The 12,090-nt window shown below is 37.1% G+C and overlaps 1 protein-coding gene across 2 annotated transcripts in view; it reads left to right on the top strand.

The window, feature by feature from the left end:
* Positions 1–12,090, top strand: part of LOC126109884 (calcium-binding mitochondrial carrier protein Aralar1) — a 702,128-nt gene that overhangs the window by 634,825 nt on the left and 55,213 nt on the right. For both annotated transcript variants that reach the window (XM_049914970.1, XM_049914969.1), the window contains exons 12-14: positions 6,293–6,373; positions 9,183–9,323; positions 9,409–9,603. In XM_049914970.1, coding sequence (XP_049770927.1) covers positions 6,293–6,373; positions 9,183–9,323; positions 9,409–9,603 — 417 coding nt within the window. The remainder of the gene's footprint in view (positions 1–6,292; positions 6,374–9,182; positions 9,324–9,408; positions 9,604–12,090) is intronic.

Raw genomic sequence — 12,090 nt, 5'->3', positions numbered from 1 at the left:
CATGTAGATTACCCAGACTGTGTATGGCTGGTATTTGAAAATGAAAACACTTTGTTTCTCCAAACAATCTTTACATACACTTCAAAAAAAAAAAAAAAATAATAATTTTTTTTTTGTTAACAGCCATTACAAAACAATGAAAGGAGATAGCATCAAGCATGTCATTTAAAACTTCTTTTCTACTGATTGTTTGCAACACGTATCACAGACAGTATCCACATATATCAATCAATGTGCCTGAAAAATTATATCGTATAACTTGGAGTTCAGGAGATATGACACCAGAAACATTGAGATGTGCGGAAAACTAGCTTTTCTTAAAATGGAGGACAAATTACCTAGACTGTACTCGTACAGTGTTTGATTATGAGAGTACTTAGCAATCTCCAATAAACATTAAATGAATTTCAAACCTTTTTGAAATCTTATCTTGCTTACATGCCCAAAGTCATGTGTTTAATGCAGAAACGCATTTGTAAAGTAATCAGACATATGAAGGTTCTGTATAGATGGGAGTTCAATTGTTTAAAGAATTGTTGGGGGGGGGGGGGGGGGGTTACTGGTATTAAGCTATTACACAATGTAAAAATGTTGGCCTTAGCAACCGAAGTTTTATATGCACATGTAAGATGATAGGACCTGTATGTTTTGAATGACTAATTTGCGGGGGACTCATCTTATAGTCGAGTAAATACAGTATGCTATTTACTATTTAATGATATGTTTTGGCTGTTACCATCATCAGATCCTAATGCAGAATGTCATCATTAACTTGCCATTCCTGCCTTGTCAGTTGCTGAAATGTTGTGAAATAATATATTAAATGGAAAAAAACATTAACTCGAAACTGATTGTTGAGATGATCAACCAAGGGCCATTGCTTAGATGGATAGGTGCCAATTGTTTGATTATTAAAGTTGTGGTGTGTGTGGTGTTGCATATTAGTTCTTGACTTTGTAGAACTGAAAATCTATTTTTAGGTAGATGAAAAACAGAATTTGGAGAGTTAAATGGGGCCAAAGTTTAATCAAAATTGTTCAGTCTGTGACAAGGAAAAAGTAGTTTACTGCAGATATGTCTTTTGATTTACTAGAAAATATTGTATAGTGGCTCTAAAAAAAAAGATTAGTGTACTTAGTAAATATATTCTGTTAGTGGTGTTCACTTTCAAAATAGGATCTATTTGTGTCCCTACACGTGTACCTGCAAATGTGTGCATTCATTTGCTCCACTACTTACCACAAGGCTGTGCACAAGTGCTCTGGCATGCGTACTTGCATTTGAAGTGCATGAACATTCCTGAAGGAAACTACTGATCATTGAGTTGATGGTACAGGTTAGACCTTGACATAGCACGACTCACTTTGAATTCAAAAAATAACCTTGCAATAATGCATCATGACATAGTCCCTTACCTTAGTCTCACTACTTTTGTATTAAGCTAACGGCTAATGTGTCTTGACATATTTCATTGTACGTATTCCTATCATTTTAGTATTGGAGCCAAGTGTGTGATAATCTTTCAGGGAACAGTGCACCTTCTTTAGGAAGATTTGAGATACTGGTTAATGTAATAACTGGAAATCATTTATGACATGCTAGACTTAAAGTATGTGAATCAATTCTTTCTTTCACAGTTCACACGTTTCTAGTTTGTTCAATACATGTGGGTGGGGGTCTATCTCTGTTTCGTCAAGTTAACGTATTGTGCATGTTTTTTGTAAGTGTTTTCTACATAATGGTTCAATTTTACTTGTATTGAAAATTTCTGGAAATAAAATATCTACGTCAAATCTGTTTTCTGCAAAGCAAAGTGAGGGGCATGGCAGAGGATACATCCCATTGCAACAGTCATTAGGGTTTCATCCCGTTCCATTCACATATGGATCGTGGAACAATGATTGTCTGAATGCCTCTTTGTGTGCAGTAATTATTCTAATCTTATCCTCATGATCACTATGTGAGTGATATGTAGAGGATTGTAGCATATTCCTAAAGTAATCATTTAAAGCCAATTCTTGATACTTTGTTAGTAGAATTTCTCAGGATTGTTTACGTATATTGTCAAGAGTCTTCCAGTTCAGTATCTCTGTGATACTTTACCGTCGATCAAACAAACCTGTGAACATTTGTGCTACCCTTTTCCATATTATGTTCAGTATCCCTTGTTAGTCCCATATTGTGCTATGGGTCCCACACACTTGAACAGTATTCTAGGACGGATCACATGAGTGATTTGTAAGCAGACTCCTTTGTAGACTGATTGCATTTCCGCAATATTCTACCAATAAACCAAAGTCTACCACTTGTTTTACCCACGACTGAGCATATGTAATCATACAAAATGTTACCCCAGGTATTTGTATGAGTTTGCCGATTCCAAGAGTGGCTCATTGATATTATAGTCATAGGATACTACATTTTTTCATTTTGTGAAGTGAACAGTTTTACATTTCACAACATTTAAAGCAAGTTGCCAATATTTGTACCACTCTGAAATATTATAAAGAACAGACTGAATATTTATGCAGCTCCTTTCAGATAGTATTTCATTTTAGATAACTGCATGATCTTCAATAAGTCTGATGTTACTATTAACATTGTCTGCAAGGTCATTAATATACAACACAAACAGTGAGTGTCATTCATCTTTTCAGTGGTACGAGGATTAAATTGGGGCAATTCTTGTGGGTTTTCCTTTGTAAAGTAACATTTGAAAACGGATTTAATTATTTCAGTTTTTGCTTTGTTAGCATCAATTTCAGTTCCTGTTTCATTCGCTAGGAACTGGACACTAACTTTAGTACCACTAACAGCTTTTTACACATGACAAAAATTTCTTTGAATTCTGTGAAAGATCATTTAACAATATTCTGCTACAGTAGTCATTGAAGGCATCTCGCATTGCTTTCTTGACAGCCAAACGCATTTCACTCAGCATTTCTGTATCCATAGCCTTAATCTTTGTCTTACACCTCTTGTGCAGTAATCTTTGTTTCTTTACAGTGAATGCATGCCATCAAAGTTGCCTCTCATTATGTAGTGTTCTACTGGGTAGCTATGTATCCAGTGTGTGGTCAACTATTTGCTTAAATTCGAGGCATAGTTCCTCCACATGCTCCTGCCCCCTGCTGAAAGTTTCAAGTTTCTTGTTGAGATATGACACTACTGATTTTTTACCTAGTTTGCTGAACATGTATATCTTTCAGCTTGTGTTAGTTGTCCTTTGTACTTCGGTAATCATTGCAGCCAAAGCTGTGTAATTGTCACTAATACCTGTTTCAGTGTGAACATCCTCAATGAGGTCAGGTCTGTTTATTGCCATTAGATCCAATATATTTCCATCATGAGTAGGGTCCCTGACTATATATTCTGGGCAGTTTTCAAAGAAGGCATTTAGAAAGTTTCACAGTATGTCTTGTCATGCCTGCCATTAACAAAACAGTAATTTTTCCAATTAATTGTTGGATAATAAAAGCCTCCACCAATGATTACAGTATGATTGGGGAACTTACATAGTTTTCTCTTAAAGTTTTTGATTACATCGTGAGATGAGTCTGCTGGGTGATAGGAGGATCCAGTTATCATTTTATGTTCAGCCCTGATACTGAGTCATTCCAAGATAGTCTCACATGCAGCTTCAGTTTCGATCTCAGTGGGTCTACATTTCTTGTGTACTGCAACAAATGCACCAACTCCATTTACAATTTGCCCACCCTTTCAATATACACTTAAAATTTCCCCAAAAGTCTCACTGCAGTCAATTTTCAGGATTCAACCAGCTTTCTGCACATAGTGTTATGTGAGCTTTGGTGCTTTTCATGAGCACACTTCAAACTCTGGTACTTTTTTGCAAACACTTCAGCAGTTTACCATTAGAATTTTAAAATTTTTGTTGCGAACCCTTCAGCAATTTACAATTAGAATTTTAATATTCTTGCATGTGGGAGGCATTTCTTTTGATTTTACACTGATACTTCGGGGTTTCCTACAGCTATCGTTATCGGAATTGGATGGAGAGTTGCCTAACCTAAAAAACCTTTATGTGCACCTCATACGCAGTCAGCTACCTAAATAGCAGCTCTGATGTCTTGTCCACAACTGACCCATTTAAGGGAATCCTACATTTCTCAACCCTATGGTGCAAGGCTATGGACCACAAAGTCGCAGCACAGCTTGTCACAGAATCTTTGAAATCTCTGGCTCAGTCCTTCCACTTGACTCGGAACTAAAGGGCTACAGTCAATTCTGGGGAAAGTTCTGCAAATTGGGAGCTTCGTTGAAACTCAGTGTACAAAACTGGTCTTCTCATCTTCTCCACCAGTTGCTGGACTGTCCCAAGTATGACCTAAGAGCCCAGATGACAGGCATCATTTTTTCCAGTGTGTACCACAGTCTGGGTTTCACCCTGTTCCCTCAATGGCTATTGGAATAGCCCTTTAACATGTTGAATGAGGCCCCCAGGCATACATAATGGGTGCACCTGACATCCTTTCCTGTTCCTTTCTGCCATTTCTCTAAGGGGTACCATCATTCACCATATGTTTAAACTACTAATAGTTAATAGATAAGCACAGGTAAAGTGAGCCCCACTGGCTCATTTTCAGTGAGAGACAGCACCTCAAACTTGTTGGTTAGAGGGATTAGTACAAAACTCTGAGTCCTCCCTGGCCCCCATCCACCCTGTACAAGATACCTATGTCTACCATTAACATGCCATTGCAGTCAAGTGGACAAATAATGAGAGATACTGCACTTTCTGCAAAGAAGACAGGATCTACAGGAGAGGGTAGTACTTAAGGTAACTCTAGTACTGGGGCACAGGTACGTGACTCTCAGGAGCTCTTCCAACACACCGATTTGCAGCAGTTGCCAATCATTTGACAGTAGTCATGGTGATTTCCAGCTGCTTATGAACGTCAACCAATCCATCCCGTCTTTGAGAACAGCATTCACAGTGGGGCTGCATTTTGATTGGTGCCGTGTATCACAAGGCAGTGAACAGATAAGTTTAAATTAAGCCCACTGATTATCTTTTAATCCGTTGAGCTAAGAAGTTCCTAGTTCCCTATAAGAATTGAAACAAATACACAAAGTGAGATGTCTAGTGGATTTGTGAAAATCACCTGAGACCCACCAGCCTATAGAACAGATATTCTGGAATAAATAAAATGACTTCCCCTCAGTACCACCCCTATGTATGTAGTAAAATGTAGAACTTAATCAGGCTAACAGTTGCCTTAATGATAAATGCAGGTAGTATACAGGGCTGCTACTCTTTAAGGGAAAACTAGATGTGACACAATATGTTAGTTACAATATCTGCTACAGTAACTAAATCACTAATGCTGATTTACTGCAGATTGCTCATAGATTATTCAAAGGACTATGGTAACTTCCAAAAATTCTCTAAAACCCACTTTTATTTGTGTTGATATACAGTGAAATTTGGGGGTGATCTATTCTTTGGCAGAACTGTGAACGACAAACACTGATTTGCTATGAAATAAATTATGTACGCAAAACACTTGTGCACATAACTTATGAAAACATAGTTTTGTAAGCATTTGAAAATTCTTAGAACTAACCTGTTTCTGACGTAATTGTACAATGGAATTAGAGAACGACTGTTTTGAAGGATGATAGGTCTATCGTTCTCTAAAATTTTAAAAGAGCACAGTTAAGTTTAAGCCTATAATTGTCAATGACAGTACAAGTTTATCACAACACTTGTGAATGATCAGATTTTCACAATATGTCACAGTACAAGCAGGTATTGATACAATCAATGAAATGTTATGCAGAAGCAGCACGAACAGTAAAATATGCAAATCTAGAACTTCAAATTGGCATACGTGAATGTTGTACACGTGGTCTCTCTCACAAGGAAAAATTATATAAACAAACGTGCATATTGCATGGATTTTTGACATAACTGGTTCTGTGCGCACTTTTACACTGGCATGCCAAAGAGCAACACTGCAGCCTGAGTTTATCTTTGTCAAAATGCCTAAAATGTGCAGCACCAGCAATAATATCTGCTGCCTGTTGCAGCTAACAATACAAATGTTATTTTTGAAAGTAGATGATATGTAGCAAGCACAACTAGTATTCCATAAAAAAATTCAGAACTAAATCTGTGCTTTGTTGGTATACATGCTATTTTTGTTACAAAATACTTACTATATGTAAATTCATGGAATGTTGTTCAGGTGTGGAATAAATGGAATCATTTTATTATTTATTAATAAAAGTTTCTATACAGATTTAAAATTATGTGTTAATTTTGCAGGTAAATGACTTGGTGCGAGACAAGTTTATGGACAAAAATGGAAACCTGCCATTATATGGAGAGATCGTCTCGGGTGCTTGTGTGAGTTAATTATATGTAGCTCAAGAATTTTAGTTACTTACATATTGATTTCCATCACATAAAAGAAATTTGTTAGATATCTACCATTAATGTGTACCTGCACCTTTGGGTTCATGGTGTCTCTCTTCCATGTTTAAGCTTTTTGACTTGTTCACTACCATGTCCTTTTTCTGATGTGGAATGATTTTGCACTGTTTTGGTAACTAGCAGATACGTCCTGCATGTTGTCCTTCTTACGATAATGACTGGGAGCAGATTAAAAATGGGTGAGAAAAGTGTGTCTTATTAGTGGAGTTACATGGCAAGTGGACCTTCCATACACTAAGTCTTTCCTTCTTTTTGTAAGACGAGCAGAAGTAGTAGCAAGAAACTGACTTTGAAAGAGGGCAAAACAAATGAAAGTTATTATGCATAATTTAAAAAAAAGTTAAAGTAGCAACTGGGTGTAAAGCTGAATTTACAGTGTAACATTAGTAAAATGATCTGAGGCACTGTAGAAATGTTTTCAAAGATGGGGAAGGAAATCAGCTATGCCCTTTGAAAGGAACCATCCTGGAATTAGCCTGGAGCTATTTAGGGAAATAATTGCAAATCTTACATCTGGATGGCTGGACAGATTTGAACTGTTGTGCTTCCAGATGCGAATCCAGCGTGCTATCCACCGTGCTGCATACTCGGTTGCCTAATCTGGATACCAGTACAGAGAGTCTTGCATTCAGATTCCTAAGTGGGGCCAAATAACACATACGACTCGCCTGGCCCTGTACCATGTGTTACAGTGACAACACTTTTCACTATGCCGAGACAAATATTTTGGGTGTAAACAGATTACTTAGAATTTTAGTTGCTTTCTTGACTATTAATTACACAAACTTCAGCAGCTTTCAGTATGATTTTAGTACCTGTAATGAAAGTGAGTTGCTGTTTCTGATTCACCGAAGTTGTTGACTAATCTTACTACTGTTCATATGTATTTCTTATTGCATTAACACAAGAAATTATTAAAACTGTTAGTATTTAATTAGATCTTTCTGGATTAATCATTATGATCCATTATTTGTTTCAATGCATTTTATATGATATTGTTATCTGTGGAGAATGGAAGCCATTTATGCTGTTGTCTATTTTATGATTTTTTGTGGTCCAAAGCAATCTGATACATCGTACAGCAATGAAGTGTACTGAGCCACTTGGGTATCAGTCTGTTAGATTGGCATTCATTGTAATTTGTAATAACTTTTTGGACTCATTTTTGCTCCGACCTTATCAGCTTAAGATGTTTTCATATTCATGAGCATGTTATTAAACCAGTTTTTGTCATTTCCCCTATGTATGTAATAAAATATAGAACTTAATCAGGCTAACAGTTCTGTATTACAAATAAATGTATTTTATTAGAAGTATTATGATTGATGACAAATAATCCCTTGATTCAGTACGTAAAGTCTGTCCAGCCCTGAAGCTGAATTATCAGATGCATGTGTAAATGGATGAAAATCACTTTTCCCGATCAAATCTGTTGCTAATCCATGCTGCTTATCCAAGAGTTTTCGTATCTCTTTCAGACTCTCCCAATTGTGAAGAACTATTAGCTACATCTCTTACTGGCAGACGAGATTGGTGTACTTAGAGTAGAAAAGTCATCTAAAAATTTGACTGCATTTTCACTGGCTTTATCTCTAGGATTCCATACTCTTTATGTGCCATTCTTTAGCAAACTTGAATGTAGGACATACGTATAACAGAGCAACGATGAGCATAATACTCTGATGCCATTTCTTAGAAATAGTCAGAAAAATATAGCTAAGTTCAAAACACCTACACAAGATGACGAGCAAACGAAAATGCTTCACCTACTTAATGCAAAATTTGAATAACCACTGTTTGGAACTAAGTTCAGTGTGTTGAAACACAGCACACTGATCAATAAGTGGCAATGCTAATCATGTTTGCTTAGGTTTGACCAGATGACACAAGTGAAGATGTTTGGAGAAACTCTGGGAAAGATACACAACCAAGTGTTAACACATCCACATCACTCAAAGTGTTAACTAAATGGTTCTCTATGTTGACATTTGCAGGCATACTACTGCAGTTGCTATTTCATTCATGTTCAGCATGTCAATAAGAAAACTTCTGTCAGTTACAATGGAATATTTCATTTGCTTCCAACTAAACACGTGTCACCTATTTGTGCTAGACAGCATGGTATTGCTCAGAAATCAAAAGCATCATGTGCATTGAGCAACAGGATAGTTTGTGTGTTGTGAAGTGAAGTGGTTACCAGTAGTAAGCCTTTATGATGCCCATTTAGAAGCTACAGAACAACACGTGGATACATGAAAAGGATACAGAAATGGAAATTGCTGATGATGCCTATCATGAATAGGTGAAATATCTTTTGTTAGAAACAAAGAAAGCATTCAACACTAACAGGAAGGGTTTTTCTTACCTACATGATAAACATAATTACATGGCTATTACCTTTTATCTGTTATTTTCTTGAAAAGGCTGTCACAGCCACCATTACACAAGCTTTTGTGAAGGGTTCTATCTCGGCAAACTTGGGAAAAATAAAATCCTGTTAGTCAGGTACTTTGTCAATGTTACATTAGACAAGTAGTTTCTAGTTCTCTGTTACCAATTATTCAAAACACTGTAAGTACTTTCTTGTGTAAATATACCTGAAGGTTTATGACTGAGGTTCAAATATTCTCTCTGTTAGGATTTATTTCTGTGCTTTCATTTTTCCTTTGTCGTGGTACTGAGGGGAAGTCATTTTGCTTATTCCAGAATCTCTGTTCTATAGGCTGGTGGGTCTCAGGTGATTTTCACAAATCCACTAGAGATAGTGAAGATTCGGCTCCAGGTCGCTGGAGAAATAGCGGGTGGAGCCAAAGTCAGTGCCCTCTCTGTTGTCAAAGAGTTAGGACTCTTTGGGCTGTACAAGGTAAGTTTCTGATTTTCCATATTAAATTCATATCTTTAGTTCAGATTGAAGGAATTTAGTGCCACCTAATATTTGTGCAACATAGGGGGCAAAGGCCTGCTTCCTTCGGGACATCCCCTTCAGCGCCATCTACTTCCCCGCTTATGCGCACACCAAAGAGAAGCTGGCTGATGAGAACGGCTACAACCACCCGTTGACCTTGCTATTAGCAGGAGCCATCGCTGGTGTCCCTGCCGCATCACTTGTGACTCCTGCTGATGTCATCAAAACGAGGCTGCAGGTAATTTTTTTCTCGCTCACAGTTATGTTTAATGACTCCTCTAATGTGTTCGGTAGTTTGCATCCTCATTTTCACAGGTACAGAGTAGATTTCTAAATGTCTAGTGATGTGTACCTGTACACTTTCTGGATGCAGTCAGGTTGCTGTTTTACATTTCATTATGAACATATTTTAGTCTACTAAAGTATCTGTTGTGATGTTCTGTATTCCTGTTTTCAATGAACTTCAAATGTTGTTTTAAGGTAGAAGGTCCCAAAAGCTTATTGCTAATCTTCATAACTTTAATCTTTTTTCAGTTTACTCTCAGTCCATAGTGTATGGTCATTAGACTGTTCATTCCTTTCAAGACTTCCTGCAGTTCTTACTCTCTTTCATTGAGGATACCAGGGTAATCAGTGAATCTTATCATTGAGGTCCTTTCACCCTGGTGTTTAATTTATTTTCTTGAACTTTTTCTTTTATTTCTATCATTGCTTCTTTGATGTGTAGATTGAACAGTAGAAGTGAAAGTCTACATCCCTGTCTTATATGAATTTTAATTTGAGCACTTTGTTCTTGGTCTTCCATTCTTATTTATTATACATATTGTAACTACACATGTTTCCCTATTGCTCACAACTACACGTGTTTCCCTATTGCTCACTCCTATTTTTCTCAGAATTTTGAGCAGCTTGCACCATTTTACATTGTCAGGCTTTCTTGTAAATTGACATATCCAATGAATGTGTCTTGGTTTTTCTTAAGTCTTGCATACATTATTGGACGCAACATCAGAACTACCTTTCTGGTGCCTTCACCTTTCCAAGAGTCAAACTAACAGATTCGATTTTCTTTTTCATTCTCCTGTATATCATTCTTGTTAGCAGCTTGGATGCATGAGCTGTTCAGCTGTTTGTGCAATAGTTCTTGCACTTACCTGCCCTTGCTGCCTTCCAGGTGGTGTGCATCATATTTTTTCGAATGTATTATTGTATTTGTCTAGTTTCATTTTCATCTTGCTGTGCCTCTAAACAACAAGGCATTGGTGCCAATAAAGCTGTGGAATGAACATTTAAAACTCTTGGAATTGGAGCAAGAACGTTAGTAAGTAAGGGAGTGTTGTTGCAAAAATTGAAAGATGTAGACATGAGCTGTAACAACTCGGAGCTGTCAGGATCAAATAATATATTTTTAGTAGTCCCTGAAAAAAAGGATAAAGCAGCCTTAACCTGTCACCGATGTAGATTCTTTCAGGACTGATGCAATTCACAGGCATCTTTATGCCCACTACGGCAGGAAAGAGTATCCTACTGTAGTAATGCTACTAGTCTTGTTAAAAGAAAGTGAACTTTTCAAGAATGGGTAAAGTCACCAAAAATTGCACTGAAACATAAGGGCTTATTGCTAGACAGATGCAAAATCCTGTTACAAGAAACAGGTAGAAGAGGTGCACTTTGTTACAGATCAAAGCAGTTTTCTTGCACAAAAATGTGGGCATAAACATTCATTCCATAATATGGCTAGATGAAATGTGGGTTAATGTCAAGGCAGTTGTCATTAAATGCTGGACACTCCAAGCAGAAGTGGTCATCAGCAGACGCGAATAGGTGCTAGAGTAATTGTGGTCTGTGGTCTTCCAGTGGTTTTGTTTGTGATGCACTTTTAGTTTTGTGGTCCAAAAAGACAAGTGATTACCGAGATGATGTGGACCACGCAGGAGTTGTCAGTTGGTTAAGGGACCTTTTAAAACAGTTTTCTGTCTCTACAACAATTGTAAAGGACAGCACTCCATATTATTCAGTGATACTCTCAAATCCCCAACAACAAACAACTGCAAAGAAATTATGGTGCAGTGGTTACAGCCATGATAAATTATTGCAAATTTGAGTATGACAAAGCTTCCTTTGTATCCACTTGTTAAAGAAAATAATTCCAGGATGCCTACATATGTAGCAGACAAAATTTCCAAGGAGCAGCATCATACTGTAATAAGGCTGCTACCATATGGCTGCCATTTCAACCCGATTGAGCTTGTATGGAGTGATACGAAGATGAACATAAGGGAAAATAACAAGTCCTTTATAATAACTAGTAGGAAAGGATATTATGTGAAGCTCTTGTTACTGTGGAGCGCAGCCTTGTGGAGGAATAAGGTCAAACACATCGAAAAATTTATTCGAGCAGCACAAACGATGGATGCTATCGTCGGTGAACGATGTGTTTTGGTGATGACAGTGATGAAGAGAGTTTTTGTGCTGATTCTGACAACACACAATGGGAAGCTGGATGGAATTGCACTATGAATATCAGTAATTTATCCAAGAAGCTATTATTTATTTTGTGAACTGTGTACTGTAGTGTTTTCAAGGTACTGGCCATCTTCAAATGCTTATTATCTGTATTTCTTTGCTCCATTATTCAAAGCTTGTGCTTTGTTATGTTTATACATACTTTATTACGTGGTTGTTCATTTGCTGTCATTGCGGTAATAACTCAAAAAACAAATTC

This window comes from Schistocerca cancellata, chromosome 12 (assembly GCF_023864275.1).
Source record: "Schistocerca cancellata isolate TAMUIC-IGC-003103 chromosome 12, iqSchCanc2.1, whole genome shotgun sequence".
Lineage (NCBI taxonomy): Eukaryota > Metazoa > Arthropoda > Insecta > Orthoptera > Acrididae > Schistocerca > Schistocerca cancellata.
The sequence above is the reverse complement of the archived record's forward strand: the minus strand, read 5'-3'. Positions and strand labels throughout refer to the sequence as shown.